General features: G+C 44.1%; 1 protein-coding gene across 1 annotated transcript in view; it reads left to right on the forward strand.

Annotated features, from left to right (window-relative positions):
- Positions 1–5651: 5651 nt before the first annotated feature.
- The window catches only part of LOC308139131 (protein turtle homolog B-like), a gene marked incomplete at both ends in the record, with an annotated part of 219201 nt that continues 206901 nt past the window's right edge, over positions 5652–17951 (forward strand). Inside the window, one exon of the mRNA XM_080508476.1 lies at positions 5652–5712. Within this exon, the coding sequence (XP_080364602.1) occupies positions 5652–5712 (61 nt within the window). The remainder of the gene's footprint in view (positions 5713–17951) is intronic.

Genomic DNA, 17951 nt, shown 5'->3' on the forward strand with positions numbered 1-17951 from the left:
GAAAATTAGTATTATATATGCCACATATATCCAAAACCTATATGTTTATATAGATTCTTTCCATGCAGTAACATGAAGGGTCTTGCCCAAGGACCCACACTGGACGCTGTTAATTGCTCAGTGCCCCAAGCGGGAATCGAACCAGGGTCTCCCGTGTACCAGTCCGTTGCCTTGCCACCTCGGCCAGAGATGGGGCAAAAGGGACTGCTAAGGTGGGGGCAGAAAAAGGAAAAAAGGGGGGGGAAGGGGGGAAAAGAAGGAAGAGAGGAGCAGCTGCTATGTATATACACATATATATATATGCAGCATATATATTGTCATATATGTGCATATATGCAGCATTTCTGTTTCATTTCATTTCATTTCATTTTATTGAGAGCCCCATTAGCTTCTGACTTATTGCAGGAGCTATTCTGCCTGGGGTCTCCTTCAATTTCATTACAAATTAATACGTAAAAAGCAACATAAACACACACACACACACACACACACACACACACACAACAAACCAAACAGTGGAAGTTCAATGTGAAACAAAAAACATATCACATAATGATAGCAACATTATCATTTTGCTATCACCTACTGACAAGTTTAAATTAACAATCAGAATTCATTATTGTGTAAACAGAAACACTTTCAACTTCTTTTGAAAACATATTTTGTTGTTCTCTGACAACAAAAATCCAGGTAAAGCATTCCAGGCAACCATGGCTCTGTAACAAACAGCTCGCTGCATTTGGTTAGTTTTACAACCGGGTAAAGCACACCTTGTGTCAATGGCCTGACGTGTTTCATAATTATGGTTATGTGAGAAAAATGACAATTTATTATATATGATTTGGGGTGTTTTTGTAACAATTACATTCCTCGTAAATGTTGTTAGGAAGTACTTTAATCTACATTTAACTGTTAACCACGCCAAACTTTCATGCATTGTCCTCACATTGGTTCTATATGGACAACCTAAAATAATTCTTGCCGCTTTATTTTGAGCTATTTGCAACTTCTGTAGGTTCTTTTCATTTGTGTTTGACCAAACAACTGATGCATCGTCTAAGTACGAAAGTACAAGTGATTGAACTATTCGCTTGGTCAACCACTTGGGAATACATTTTCTAGAATATTTAATCATGCCCATACTCCTCCCCATTTTCTTCAATACATTATTAATTTGACTGGTCCACGACAGTTTAGAATCCACTATTACTCCCAACAATTTTGCATGATCTACTTGTTCAATTGTCATATTTCCCGAGGTCAGATGTAACATCGGTGTTGTTTTTTCTGTGCATATATGCTGCATATATATGCGAATATATATGCAGCAAATATATTGTCATATATGCAGCATATATGACAATATATTTGCTGCATATATTGTCATTTATGTGCATATATGCAGCATATATGCACATATATGCTGCATATAGGTTTCATATATGTGCATATATCCTCATATAGGTTCTTTCCATGTGGGTATGTGGCATATATATGCATATATGCAGCATATATATTGTCATATATGTGCATATATGCAGCATATATATGGTCATATATGTGCATATATGCAGCATATATTGTCATATATGTGCATATATGCAGCATTTATGTGCATATATGCAGCATATATATTGTCATATATGTGGATATATGCAGCATTTATGTGCATATATGCAGCATATATATGGTCATATATGTGCATATATGCAGCATATATTGTCATAGATGTGCATATATGCAGCATTTATGTGCATATATGCAGCATATATATTGTCATATATGTGGATATATGCAGCATTTATGTGCATATATGCAGCATATATATTGTCATATATGTGCATATATGCAGCATATATTGTCATATATGTGCATATATGCAGCATTTATGTGCATATATGCAGCATATATATTGTCATATATGTGGATATATGCAGCATTTATGTGCATATATGCAGCATATATATGGTCATATATGTGCATATATGCAGCATATATTGTCATATATGTGCATATATGCAGCATTTATGTGCATATATGCAGGATATATATTGTCATATATGTGGATATATGCAGCATTTATGTGCATATATGCAGCATATATATTGTCATATATGTGGATATATGCAGCATTTATGTGCATATATGCAGCATATATATTGTCATATATGTGGATATATGTAGCATATATGTGCATATATGCCGCATATATATGGTCATATATGTGCATATTTGCTGCATATAGGTTTCATATATGTGCATATATCCTCATATAGGTTCTTTCCATGTGGGATATCATATTACTGGTTCAGCCTATCAAAGGAGTCGTGTGTTGCCAGGCACATGATGTGCTGCAGTCTCTGATGGCAGCCTGATGAGGTGCAGCTTGTGTGCGTTCGCATGGAGACGGAGCTCCTGATGCAGGCTCAGCACCTGTCACCAAGTGGCAAAGGCTGTGTCAGAACCAGGAGGGAAAGGTGATACACAGGTCCCGAACAACTGCTTATAGTAGGAGAACCCTGACACTCGGTTGAAAAATGTCTTCACCGTCAGTGTCAGAAGAAGTTGAAGGACATATAATGAGCTTCTCGTGTGTCATGTCCATCTCCCCGTGAGGACTTGAGACAAATGTCTCAACCTTTGGGTGTGAGGAAGAAAATACATTGGAGCGGACGGGAGGAAATTCCAAGAGATGTCAGTGGGGAAAGCCAAGATGACGATGTTGCGGGAGCCGCCATACTCATTTACCAGTCACCGCCATCTTGAAATAGTGCAAGATGAAAGCATTACTGGAAATGACGCAAATTAACGCAGAGGAAGTGACGTTCACAGAAGCGGCATACAGGAAGTGATGTGTAAGACCGAAAACGTAGGAAATTACGTTTACGGAGGCCGACCCACAGTAAGTTACGTTCCGACCGAACATGCAGGACACATGTAAACGACATGTACACTTGGGAAGTGACGGAGCGGGACCCAACTGCTGGAAAATGATGCAGCTGTGAAAACAGTTATCCAACCTCTGCGTAGAGGTAAATACATTTACTATTTGACGTAGATCTAATCTACTAAACAGCAGAACAATGAACACAGCGTGTTTGTGTGAGTGTGTGTGTGTGTGTGTGTGTGTGTGTGTGTGTGTGTGTGTGTGTGTGTGTGAGTGTGTGTGTGTGTGTGTGTGTGTGTGTGTGTGTGTGTGTGTGTGTATGTGTGTGAGAATGTAATGACCATAAGTGTCCACCAGGTGATGGTAGACCTCAGAGGGTCAGTGTGAGTGGGTGTAGTGATCTCGAACGGATGCCAGAGGGAAGCAGGTGTCTGGTTCAGGTCGGTGACCATGATGACCCCTGGGGGCGTGAGGCCACGCACGGAGGGAGACTGCAATGACTCGATGCGACCACCAGGTAGGCGGAAGGAAAGATTGCGATGACCCATGCAGCTACTGGAGGTGTTTCACTCGCTATTTCTGGGGACACGGCGGTTGCTCAGCGACAAGATAAACAAGGCATCCGCCAAGCACATGTGCGGGGGACGCTTGGAGCAAGCGGTGTCACCGGGGAAGACTCATTACTGTAATGCCGGAGTTTAACTGGATGTTGAGACACAGTCAAATTCGGGTGTCAACATGAATGTATTACGGCGGCACAAATGAGCAGTTTGGTTGCTAAATGTGACTATGTGGAGAGCTTATCTCAATGAGATACCACAAGCGGCGGTGGATACATGCACCACATAAACTCTGCAGGAATGGTTTCAGCACCACATACACTCTGCAGGAATGGTTTCAGAACCACGTACACTCTGCAGGAATGGTTTCAGCACCACATACACTCTGCAGGAATGGTTTCAGCACCACATACACTCTGCAGGAATGGTTTCAGCACCACATACACTCTGCAGGAGTGGTTTCAGAACCACATACACTCTGCAGGAATGGTTTCAGAACCACATACACTCTGCAGGAATGGTTTCAGAACCACATACACTCAGCAGGAATGGTTTCAGAACCACGTACACTCTGCAGGAGTGGTTTCAGAACCACGTACACTCTGCAGGAATGGTTTCAGAACCACATACACTCAGCAGGAATGGTTTCAGAACCACGTACACTCTGCAGGAATGGTTTCAGCACCACATACACTCTGCAGGAATGGTTTCAGAACCACATACACTCAGCAGGAATGGTTTCAGAACCACATACACTCTGCAGGAGTGGTTTCAGAACCACGTACACTCTGCAGGAATGGTTTCAGCACCACATACACTCTGCAGGAGTGGTTTCAGAACCACGTACACTCTGCAGGAGTGGTTTCAGCACCACATACACTCTGCAGGAGTGGTTTCAGCACCACAGACAGTTCCACATGGGTGGTTTAAGCACCACAGACAGCTCTTGAGGAGTGGTTTCAGCACCACAGACAGCTCTTGAGGAGTGGTTTCAGCACCACAGACAGTTCCACAGGGGTGGTTTCAGCACCATTTTCTCCATGCTTCTATGTTTCTAACATAAACAATAGATACGCTGCCATGTCAGGGAGTCTGGATACTGTTATTGAATTATTGTTTGAGTTTCTTTAATGATGTTTTACGATCTTGATTTTGCTCACTACTGTATGAGTCCCGCAGCTCGTTAACGTGTCGGCGGGCGAAGTTACGTGGATCTTTGTTCAGGATGGACCCCCAGGACCTCAATGGGGGTGGGGGTGGGGGGACATTGTTCAGAATGAACCTCAGTTTGGACCTCCTACAAAGAGAGAAGAGGACCCTGTCCAAATGGTATCAGACTTTCTTAAAGTTTTCAAGGGAAACATTTTAGGAAGAGGATAATACTTGATCTATAGTTGAAGTCGATCTTCCTCAGTGAAGATCTTTTATAGAGCATACATTTATTGTAGTTATTTTCATTCACAGCAAGTCTGCAACTTGGCTTTAGAAAAGAAAACTAAAGCCAACAATACAAGAAGAAAACCTGCATGTTAGAGGACTAACAGCAACATTCAGATGACGATCTTCATGAATCCTATTTGAACTGTAATGGGTGTGGTGAAACTAAACTATGTCTATATATTTTTGATTCACTGCACAAAACTGCACTTAGTCTTTATAATTGAAGCTGTAAGTCATCCATCCATTTTTCTTTATGTGAACCCAAAACAATTTCACTATGAGGCATCACTTGTTTCAGAATCAAAATCCCATTTAATCGGTATATATTGAACAAAGACTCTACTAGATAAGATATGAAGCTTCTCTTGACACCGTTTTTCAGTTTATAGTTCAAGCTATACTAACATTGTGACGATGTGCCAAGCTCCGAGCATGACGACATGTCGTGAACGCAGCACTCCAGCCAGCTGAGCGGTCGCACAGGCAGCCAATCAGCGGGCAGTGGGCCTTCCACGCCGTCCAATAAGCGCCTGGCGGGGGCGGGCCGGCGTCTGGCTGCTCGGCCCCAGCCGCCGCGGTCCCATTGGCGCAGGTGATCCGTGTGAGGACGTGAGCGGAGCGCGAGAAGAGTGGAAGAGAGATGGAGGAGTGAGCTTCCAGCCAGGATCCCGCTCCACTCCCGAGCCCCGTCCCGGCCGATAAGAGGCTCACCGACTGGGCGCTCTAAGAAATGATGAGGTCATTCTGCGGTCGGTGACAGTACTATGATTTGGTATGTGGCCACTTTGATAGCAAGTGTCTTCAGCACCGGAGGATCGGCTCAAGGTGAGCGCACCGTCACGCCCGCCTCCACCTCCACCCCCGGGGCGCCCGCGGCCCCCCCGCTCCCTGCATGTGTGTGTTTCAACTTTGAAAGCCTGATTATGTCCCACGTTCGTCCTGGAACTTGATAAAGCTGCGGACGGAGTCACTGTTGAGTGTCGAGCCGCTCCGGTCTGAGTCCCGGGTCTGGGCTCTCTGATGGGGATCAGAGAGCCCAGACCCGGGATCTCTGCCCCTCACTCTCCCGGAGCTCCGCAGGGTTTCCCGGCTGCACTGGGAACACTTTGCGGGGAGTGACAGGTGATGTCATGGGGTTGTGCTGTGCGGGGCTGCAGCAGCCGGTGAATGTGATCACTGCGGTGCGCCGGTGGAGATATCATGAAATCCTCCTCAGTACCGACAGAGCCCGCTAGTGGGAGCTCTCCGTCCCCAGGGCCGAGGAGCAGGTGTTTCTCCTCTCGTTGGGGGGGATTGATGCATAGTATGAGGAAACTTGTGCAGCTTAATAGTTTTATCTAAGCCACATAGAAGCGTGATAAGACACAAGTCACAATAACACACTGCCACAAGTGAATATACAGATAATTATACAATTTAATAGTTTTAGTAGTTTTTATATAATTAGTTTTTCCTAACATTTTTTTTATGCAAGTTTATATTTTTGTGCCTTCGATTGACACTTTTTCAGTATTTACATTTTAAATAGTTTTTTATTTCTAGGCACATGGCCAGTTGCAATCTGTTCACATTGAATAAATACATGCTAAAATGATGTACTGCTTTTAGTTTTCATTCAGTTACTATCAACAGGCATGAACCCTTTTTTGTATATCTATTGTGATATCGGTGATATGTGAGAGGTGACTGAAAATATACAGCCTGGCTGCTCGTTGTGGCAGATTGATACATTACGTCAGGTGCATGATCATGTGGTGGGTTCAAGGATCACTGTGAAAACTCGGAATTTGAATTTCTAAAACTGTTCATTATGGTTCCACTAAGTCAGTGGAGTTTCTTCCGAGTTTTGGGTTGTCTTGAACACATCATAGACTGAAAACTATATATATATATATAAATAAAATACTACATTTTGACTAAGGGGGCGGAACAGGTCATGTAAGGGGGTCTCCCCCTCATGTCGCCTCTTGACACTGGGACTGAGCTCTGCAGCCACATGTGGCTCTGCAGCTGGAAAAAGGAAAACAAAGGTAGATAGTAATAAAAAAAAGCAAGTGAAGCTATAACTACTCTCACCATTGAGAGAGCGGCTGTAAACAAGCCAAGATGTGTAAAAGGGCTAGCCTGGGACAATGTATGAAAAAACATTTAAAAAGGCAAAGACACTTGTGAGAGACTTCATTAATGAAAGCAGATTTTCTATATGCAGAGCTTTTTGTTTAGATTCTTTTTCAATATTTCAGATAATTCACCTGTTGTGTGGCTCTCAGATTGTATTTGGTGTCAAACAATGTATTTGGTGTCAAATAGGTTTGGTGTTAAGGGTTGCAGACCTGAGATCAGCTGGAGGTAGAGCATTTGCTGTGTTTCCTCTAGAATTATTTTCCACAGCGGTGGCAGACTAGTGAAATATTGCAATAATAACTTTTGAATTTACACGTGAAAGTTTTGCTTTGTTGTGATACACAGTGTAAATGATGAAACCATAATTATGCAAGATAGATAGTTTATTGGTCATTTTTATGCAACATAACGAAACTACGTTTCACACGTACCCAACAATTTAGTGCAATATAAAATACATTTTTTTTAAAGTTAATTAAGAAGAGTCCATCTAATTAAAAAGAGTCCACAGAAGCTGTTTAGCATTCGAGTTTTTGTTGACTTGATGCTGCAGTATCTCTTCCCCAACGGTATCAGCTCAAACATTTGATGGAAGGGATGTGAGCAGTCTTTCATGATATAGTCTGCCCTGCGCATACACCGCTTAGTGAAGTTGTCCTGCAGTGGTGGTGAAGGGACACCGATGATCTTCTCTGCAGTTCTTATGATCTGACTGAGACTCTGCTTCTCTTCAGCTTTGCAGCTGCCGAACCAGGACAGCATTCCATCTGTCAGCAGACTCTCCATTGTCCCTCTGTAGAACAGGGTCAACGCCGGGATGGGGAGGTCCACCTTCTTCAGCTTACAGAGGAAATGAAGACCTTGTTGTGCCTTTTTAATGATAGCCGTGGTGTTGTCTCTGGTGGTCAGTTTGTCCAACAGATGTATCCCCAGGAACTCGGTGCTCTCTGCCCTCTCAACCTCAATGAATTGACTTAATTGTGAGTGGAGAATGATGTTTTTCAGACCTTCTAAAGTCGACGATCATCTCCTTTGTTTCAGTGGTGTTGAGGGCCAGATTGTGTTTTGTGCACCAGGCTGTGAGCACCTCCACCTCTTTCCTGTATGCTGACTCATTGTTATCAGTGATGAGGCCCACAACAGTGGGGTCATCTGCAAACTTAATGACATGATTGTTGTTGTGAGTGGCAGTACAGTCACGAGTTAGCAGTGTGAACAATAGTGGGCTCAGAACACACCCTTCAGGTGAGTCTGTGCTCACTGTTGGTGTTTTAGATGTTGTGTTTCCAACTCTGACTGTCTGATTCCTCTCTGTCAAAAAGTCCAGAATCCACCTGCACACTCCAGACCCAGCAGTGACAGCTTCTCCACTAAAGCCCCGGTTCCACCGCACACTAGTGCCGGGACGGAGCGGAGCGGTACGGAATAGAGACCTCGACTGAAATTTTGGCTCGCGTTTCCACTGCAGAGAGGAGCTTAAAAAGTGGGCGGGGCTTATGAGCGCCACAGAAATGTGACGTTACAACAGAAAAGAAAGTCGTCAGATGTAGATCTTGTGAATCCTCTGTTGTTGTTTACATCCTCCACTTTGCACTGTTATTTTTTGCAGCGGAGAGCTGCAGCCGCTTCCGTGTTTGTGAGAGAGCGAATGCTCCGGCCACTTGCCGGCGACTTGGGGCCACTTGCCCCGCACTCGAGAGCTCGGGTGCGGGGCAAGTGGCCGGAGCGTTCCCCCCGGTTGGCCGAGGCACAGACACGGGAGTCTGAGCTTTCTGCTCAAACGCAGGAGGTTCTCCACTCCGGCGCTGATCGCGGTCCGGCAGCTCAGCGTCGGAACACGGAGGCTCCGAGCTCCGAGCTCCTCTTCATCGCTGCCGCGGTCCGTCCTCACGATATAGCGCCACTGACCGCGGCTGAACAGAACGCTGACCGCCTCTGGGAAGAGGAGCTGTCGGAGCACGGTCAGTGCCGGAGACGAGAGCTCCAGACTCCGGTGTCCCGGACGCACATCCACGCCACGGCCAGCGCTATGCTAACAGGAAGCTCCAACGCGGTGCAAAGTCCCTCCCCCCGGTCTCCCCCTGCCTCAAGTCACTCTTTCACAACAAACACTAAAGTTGAGCAGCAAAGAAAAGAAAATGAAAATAAAAACAACCAGAGCACAGCTGACCACACTGACAGCAGAGGATTCAGCCGGCACATTAACATATTGAGGGCGTGTCGTAAATCACTGACCAATCAGCAGCCAGCTCCTCAACCTCAGACCCGTTCCATGGTCCTGGTACCCCTACGGAAGGGGAGCGGAAAAGCGGTCGCCTTTGGAGCGGTGGAAACAGGGCTTGACTGTGGAGGAAGGATGTCTAGCAGCAGTATCCTGGCATACGTGTTCCTGTGCTCCAGGTGTGACAGAACCTGTTGGAGAGGGTGTCTTCTGGAGAGCAGTTCTCTCTGTATGCAAACTGAAGCTGGTCCAAGTTTGCTGGGAGGCGTGACCTTATGTGCGCCATAACTAGACGCTCGAAACATTTCATGGCTATGGGGGTCAGGGCTACAGGATGATAGTCGTTTATTGAAGATGTATTGGGCTTCTTGGGCACTGGGATAATGGTGGAACTTTATAGACAGGTGGGAACATTAGCCTGGCTGAGAGACATATTAAACATGTCTGTAAAAACGTCCTTAAGTGGCTCAGCACAACCTTTAAGCACACAGCCTGGGATGTTGTCAGGTCCAGCAGCCTTTTGTGGATTTATTTGAGTGAAGACCCTCTTAACACTGTCTACTGTTAAATGCAGTGTCTGGTTGTGAATGGGCTGTCCCTGAGTGTGAGCTGTTTTATTAAAGTTGATCTCAAACCTAGAAAAAAAGGTATTGAGGTTGTCGGGGAGAGAGGGATCATGGCCCTAACTGTATGCTTATACCTAACTTCTATCCTGTAGGTGGAATACATTTCACCTGGGGCCTATAGGCCAGCCTTAGGATCACAGTTAAGTGGTCAGAGCTGCCAATATGAGGTAAAGGAGCAGCAGTGTATGCTCTTGTGATGTTTGTGTTGAGATGGTCAATATGATTTCCCCTCTTGTTGCACAGGTTACATGCTGGTGTGAAAGTTTGGAAGAACAGTCTTTTGGTTGGCTGTATTAAAATCCCCTGCAATGATGTAAAATGTGTCAGGATATGCCATCTGTAACTGACTGATTGTGTCAAAAAGTTCTCCCTTGGCCTCCTTTACATCTGCCTTTGGAGAGACATACACAGCAGTGATAGGGACTGCTGTTAGTTCACGTGGTAAATAAAATGGTCTACATTTGACCACCATTTGTTCAGCAGGGGGAGAACAAGCGTTCAGAATCACCTTCGTATCCGAGCACTAGGAGTTGTTTGTGTAGACAGCCATGCCCCCTCCTGACCACGAGTGTCCACCAGGTGGCGGTGGACCTTGGAGGGTCAGTGTGAGTGGGTGTATTGAGCTCAAATGGACACCAGAGGGAGGCAGGCATCTGGTTCGGGGCGGTGACGTAATGACCACTGGGGCGAGTGGCAGCGTGTGGAGGGAGAGCGCAATGACTCGATGCGACCACCAGGTGGGCGAAAGGAGAGATGGGTCATTCCATGTGATCTCACAGATGGGGGTTGCATGACCATCTTCAATTTGCTTGAGCAAATTTGTGGTGGAAGATAGTAACAAAATCACATTGCACACAAAATTTCAGAGCTTTAGCTCAAATAGTTTTTGAGTATTAGTATTTTAGAGAAATCATATTTTGCCCCTAAAATGGTCAAGAAAATCCTCGGAGGTTTTTTTTGAGTTTTTAAATGCATCTGTATCAGCCTACAGACCCCACAGCTGCACCAAACTTGCTCCAGAGAGAGGCCTCATGTTTGTGATGGTATAGCACAACTCCCAGCTTTATATCTTCTCTCAAAACTTAATGACAGCGTGTCAAAAATGCCTAAAATGAAGAAAATCCTACTCGCGAGTAGGGTTTGAGGCCTTAATTTTACTAGAAATGAAACAATTTAAGGTTTAGGAACACTTGGCCCCTATTCTAAACAACCTTGTGCACATATGGGATGAACAGGAACTTTTTGGAGACAATAACTGAGGAGATATTCAATGTGGAATTTTGAACCCCACAAAAAGTGATCGATTTTCAAGAAGCCAGAATGAAATGATGCACAGGTTGTAGAGGACTGTGGCTTTGCATAGGAACTCATCTATCCTTATCTAAAAGCACACAATCAGCCATCTTCCTTCCATGAGGGGATCATGCTTAGTTTTGGATGCAAAATAAGGGCTCGGTCACTATTTGCAAATTTGAAGATTACACATACATACATAATTATTGCACAAAAAGTAAGGTTGATCCATCATAAAAGAACATTAAAATATTCCTCCAGTTTTCAGTTGCTCAGCAGCAACAACTCATGTATTCTGGTCTTTGAACTGTGTGAATGCATTTATAATTTTGGCTTTGATTTTAGCATCCAGTTTGTACTGCCTTCATCTCCTGCCTGTGATTGGAGCTGGGATTACACACAAGATGTGCTGGAGAGGCACCCAGCATCTGTCTTCTTTACTGGGCCACCTGAAGGAAGCTGCTGGTCCACTTGGATGCATGAATATGACAAACACATCCTCATGTTCTTCAGACTTTTCTTCAATCATTCCTACCCACCATTTGCCATCATAGACACACGCAACATACTGGCCCACTTTCAGGTCATTTGGCTGGACAGCGGCCTGACTTCCTTGCCTTGCCACAAAGTACTGCTCATCCCCAGAGACTCTGCTCACTTTCAGTTCCTGCTTTGACAAAGGGATGAAACAGTGGTTATCACGAGTACCAGGTATTGTGCTGCCGGATGCAAATCGCTGTTGCAGAGGTTGCTGGTTAGCATCGACATCTTCTTGTGATACAAAGAAGAACTTTATATTGTGAATGTTCTGTTCACACCAGTCAAACAACTGCTGAGCTGTCAGAATCTGTCCATCAACTGGCGCTTGTAGACTTGCCCTGGCTGCAAGCCTCTTTACTGTGCCTCCAATGCCATCAGAAGTGTTCTTACCATGACTCGTGGCAAAGAAGTGCCACTCAGCTGCCAGACCAAAGTCATCTTTGTGGTGACAGATGTTAGAGAAATTCTTGTGGTTCTTATACTGGGCAGCTGAGCCATCACTGAAGTAGATAATCTTGTGAACCTGTGGCAGTTTCTCCTTGATGTAGTTATAGATCACTGCCTTCTGGAAGGCATAGACTGCAACTGTGTTATGCTGTAGACCAGGGGAACTCAAATACAAATCTTCAAGGGCCACAAAGATATATTTCAGTGACTCAAAGGCCCATTTATTGAGGTCGGTACTGTACTGAAATATTCAAAAGATGTCCTTTTTATTCAAAACAATAACAACTGCAGTTAAATAAAATATAATTTCCATTTTGACTAAATTAAAATAAATATTTGAATAAAACAAGAAATGACACCTGTCATGGGACCAAAAAAAAGGAGTCAAAGTGTAACGAAAAACTATTTTACATCCTTCCTGTCAGTATGAAACACTGCTTAATGGGAGAAATGGCATCTTGTGTCTTTTGCCAGTTTTTGGAACTTTGGCTCAAATGGTGTGATGGCCAGGTTCATTGGTAAGTGCACTGCGGTACTGGTTCTTCACCACATTCATTGTTGAGAACGCACATTCGCAGCAGTAGGTTGATGCGAACATCGTCAGAATGTGAAGTGCCATCTTCTGCAGCAGAGGGAAACTAGCTGCAGTTACCATCTTCGTCCAGAAGGTGATAACGTCACACTGAGTCTCTTTCAGTGCAATGTTTTCCTGCAGGTCAATTAGCTCACTTTGCAGTGAAGCAGCTGTGGCCCATGGAAAGATTTGTTGTGCTTCTGAAGTGAACTCTCTCAGATTTCTGACCAAAAATGGATTGTCAATGCAAAGAAGGACTTGTTTTCCCAATATGAAGTCATCAAAGCGTGTCTTGAAGTTTTCAATCAGCTTCTCCACAAATTGAACATGTTGCTGATGAGCTGCTTTGTCTTTGGTCTGTTCCAACAGTTTGGGGAAATGAAGCAATTCCTCCTATAGGTAAAAATGAAAAAGGTACAATCAATTAAAAAAAGGGCATGAAGTTTAAAAAAAAGAAAAGAAGTAAAACCCAGATAATGTGTGTGGTAGAAAATGTTAAACAGCCGACCTGTAGGTCACTCTTGAAGACTTCCAGTTTCCTTTGGAAAGCCCGCACTGCTGAGATCAGGTCACACACTGTGTTGTTCTTCCCTTGGAGCTTCAGATTTAGGTTCTTCAGGTGAGATGTTATGTCAGTCAAAAATGCCACAGCTTCCATCTTTTCTGGATTTTGCAGGAAGTCTGTGAACAGTTTTGCTTTAGCACTCTTTTGCTCTGCCATAAACACTTGTAGTTCATTCCTGATGGCCCCAAACGCTCCAGGACCTTGCCTTTGCTCAGCCGTCTGACGTTGTTGTGCAGGAGCAAATCATCAAAGGCAGCATTGACCTCTGTCAGGAACGAGCGCAGCAAACGATGCTGCAGTGCAGATGATGCTCTCAAGAAGCTTATGAGTTTCATCATTGTCACCATGATTTCAGAGTAGATTTCCCCAAGACTTGCACAAAGGACGGACTGGTGAATTATGCAGTGAGAAGATATCAGGTGAACCAGTCCTTTCTCTCTGCCCATCATAGATGGAGCTCCATCAGTAGCAACTGACACAACTTTCTTCACATCAATTTCTTTTTCATTCAGCATTTGCAGTATTGCCTTGTAAATGTCTTCACCTCTTGTCTGTCCACAGAGGTTTACCATGCCCAACACATCTTCAACAAACTCCCTTCTTGACTCATCATAATATCTCACGAAGACCATCAACTGTGCATTATCAGTGGTATCAGTGGATTCATCCACAGCTAGGGAAATGCACTCTGCATTTTTGATTCCATCACACAGCTGCTCAACTAGATCACCTGCCAGTACTTCAGTACGTCTGCTTGCTGTGGAATCTGAGAGGGGGACTTGCTTAATTTTAGCTTTAATTTCTTCTTTTTGTTTGCCTTCAAACATTGTGTCCATCACTTCAGTCATGCATTCTCTTAATATTTCTGCATCTGAGAATGGCTTCTTGTGTTTGCCCAAAATCCAAGCCACTCTAAGTGAGGCTTCTGTTGCTTTTTGTTGTTGTGTCATAGATGTGACAAGAATCCTGCTTGCAGCTTGATATGATGATTTTAGCGCATTTATTTTTGTTGTTCTTACCTCTGAATTTTGAGGATATGTTTCTTCAAAATTTGTGTGCTTTGCCTCATAATGCCGTTTCAAATGGGAAATCTTCATCACAGCGATAGTCTCCTGGCATATTAAGCACATGGGTCTTGTGCTGGTTGGAGGGAGAATGAATGCACATGTTTCAGTCCATTCTTCTTTGAATTGGCGATTTTCACTGTCCACCTTTCTTTTGGCAGAGAACTTGGAACACGCCATTTTCATGCAATCTTTTTTTTGTTTTTTCCTCTGTGGCTCCTTCTCTGGCAAAGTGGCAATATGAGGACGCCTTCAAAAACGAAAGTGAAACTTAAAAATGCGCTCGCAGCGCCACCCAGTAGAAGGCTGTGTATGTATGGTTGGCATGGAGACAAGTCCCGATATACACATGTTGACCCAACCAAAACACGTACTGAAGGAATAACAGTTCGGGGGCCACAAATAGGTGGCTGGCGGGCCGGATGCGGCCCGGAGGCCGCCTATTGAGTACCGCTGCTGTAGACAGTCACTTATACAGCACAAGCTGAGGTGTTGAACCTGACCATCCTGGTAGTAATATACTGCAAATGGATGGACAGTGGCTTGTGTATTTTGCCAATAGAAACTTTGGATGGCATCTTGAATTAGAAACGAATAGTTCTCAGCAAAGTCTAGAATGACTATAGCTGTTCCTTCTGTGAGTTCAGCCTTGAGTTTCCTAAGATGGGCACTCTGATGCTTGGCAATAAACTCATGATGAGTCAGAACATCCAGCTTCTCAACAAGTTGGGCAATTAGGCCTTGAGTAGGAGGTCAAAAATAGCTTCCAGCTGCCCTCCAGCAATGAACCTGTAATATAGTAAAACATGATTGCGCACATGTATACAAATTAGCAAGTTGCTAATACATGTATCTGTATTTTTCCTCAAATATACATGATATACAAATGTTATAATTAAAGAATGTAAATATCATTTTAATGCACCTTAATGCACACATATTAACAGTACTACATACTAAATGTATCTAAGCACTAGAATCGCGAATGTACTATAATTGGTCACTTTGGCTCTAAAACTAAGCATGATCCCCTCATGGAAGGAAGATGGCTGATTGTGTGCTTTTAGATAAAGGATAGATGAGTTCCTATGCAAAGCCACAGGCCTCTACAACCTGTGCATCATTTCATTCTGGCTTCTTGAAAATCGATCAGTTTTTGTGGGGTTCAAAATTCCACATTGAATATCTCCTCAGTTATTGTCTCCAAAAAGTTCCTGTTCATCCCATATGTGCACAAGGTTGTTTAGAATAGGGGCCAAGTGTTCCTAAACCTTAAATTGTTTCATTTCTAGTAAAATTAAGGCCTCAAACCCTACTCGCGAGTAGGATTTTCTTCATTTTAGGCATTTTTGACACGCTGTCATTAAGTTTTGAGAGAAGATATAAAGCTGGGAGTTGTGCTATAACATCACAAACATGAGGCCTCTCTCTGGAGCAAGTTTGGTGCAGCTGTGGGGTCTGTAGGCTGATACAGATGCATTTAAAAACTCAAAAAATACCTCTGAGGATTTTCTTGACCATTTTAGGGGTAAACTATGATTTTTCTAAAATACTAATACTCAAAAACTATTTGAGCTAAAGCTCTGAAATTTTGTGTGCAATGTGATTTTGTTACTATCTTCCACCACAAATTTGCTCAAGCAAATTGAAGATGGTCATGCAACCACCTACATGAATATCACGTGTTTTCAGGAATACTGACCCAGATGGACCCACGCAGCCACTAGAGGTGGTTGACTCGCTCTTTCTGGGGATGCAGCGGTTGCTCTGCGACCAGATAAACAAGATGGCCGTTGTGTGCATGCATGAGGGACGCTCGGAGCAAGCAGTCTCACCGAGGCCGAATCATTACTGTAAATCCAGAGTTTAACTGGATGTTGAGACATACAGTCAAACTCCGGTGGCGATACGGATGTATCACGGCGGCACAAGTTAGCGGGTCAGATGCGAAATGTGGCTACGTGGAGAGCTTATCCCGATCAGTTAACATACGCAGCGGCGGGATACGCGTGGGCACGCGCGCACGCACGAGGGGTTAATGACGGAGAGAGAGAGAGAGTACAGTGATATGTACATATCATTTGATCTGAACATAAAAACAAGTTTATCTTTTAGTGTTGGCAACTGTATGTGTTGATAAGCCACATTTTCAATTTTTTGTGAAGGTCTTGTATGTTGTAACCAGTTTAACCTCCTCAGGTGCTGAGTTCCATGCACTCGTGCTCCTTACTGACCAGGTCACTGAAAGTGCTGCTGCGCAGAGGAGTGTCACAGTCACCTCTGACAGAGCCTCCAGTGACACGTTCAAGGCTGTTTCTTTGGCTGATGAACTCTGTCAGAGGATCAGGAGCCAATTTATGCAGTACTTTATAAATTAATTCTAAGTCTGCACATGTGGGGGGTGGGGGGGGGGGGGGGGGGGGGATGCTAGCCAAGTGGTGAAGATAGGACAATAAGATGTGGTGGGGGGCCTCCGGGCATGCAGTTGTTGAATTCTTATTCTCCTTTCCGTTTTTTGTTTTTTTTTGTTTTACTGTTTTAGATATTGAGTCAAGCTTGGGTGACTTTTACTCATACATTTTGCGTCACCAACTTCATTATTCTCATTAGTTTTTTGCAACAGCTTCCCATTTTTGTGTGCTGTCATAACCTTCTTTTTTTTTTTTTAACCCAAAACAATGCTCACCCTTCGGAGTCTTTTTCCTCTCGCCGTTGGATGCCGTTAACCTGTGGGTCCCAGCACACGAAGTAGCGCCAGTTCCTGGAAAAGGTGCCTGGTCTCACCTAGTGAGGCCCGCCCCGGCCGTGGGCTTGCTGGCGACGACTGCGTCTGCTGGAACCACCAGGCGTTGTTGGCATCCGGCTCGAAGGACCAAGTTAAATGTCAGGTTTAGGCTACAGACATTTATTAAATCTGCAAGAAAGAACAAGACAACATGGGTAAGTTTCTTTTTACTCGCGAGGAGTACGGACAGAGAGTGTTCCACTTACAATCTCCAACCCGCTCTGGAAAACTTCTGCCGTGTTCCCCTTTTTATTGAGAATTACAAATGGGAGGGTTTACAGGATATGAATCTCATTGTGGAAAAGAGCACACATGGCAGTGTAAAGAAACAAGTACAAGTTGGAACATTCAGTATGCACGAGACATTGCTGTGTGGCAGTTTCGACAGGACGTTGGTCTCCTGTTTATCAGTCTCGGTCAGCGTGTTCCTGCAAGTATTAAAAATACAAGATTAAACGGCAAGGGCACCGTGCTTCTTGCACGGCGACTGAAACGCTTCAAATGATTTGGCATAAATGTGGATTAAGCATAAATGTGATAGCTTATGTACAATTATTCCAACAGCCATTTATGAAGGAGTAGTGTATATTGACGTCACTTTGCTCCAGGAAACACTGTACAGTGACAGCAGTCGTGTGTCTCTTATCCTGTTCTCCTGTACACCACCACCTCATCAGCATACTGCTGCTCTGCAGTCGGCCATATTTGTTTGTTTATTATAGGTCCTCATTAGCTTCGGCATAGAGAGAAGCTATTCTTCCTGGGGCCCTGCAACCTTTCACCGTGACGATACATTAATATTTCTTTCACACGAGCATATATCAT

The sequence above is a fragment of the Blennius ocellaris genome (genome assembly GCF_963422515.1).
Source record: "Blennius ocellaris genome assembly, chromosome: 14".
NCBI lineage: Eukaryota > Metazoa > Chordata > Actinopteri > Blenniiformes > Blenniidae > Blennius > Blennius ocellaris.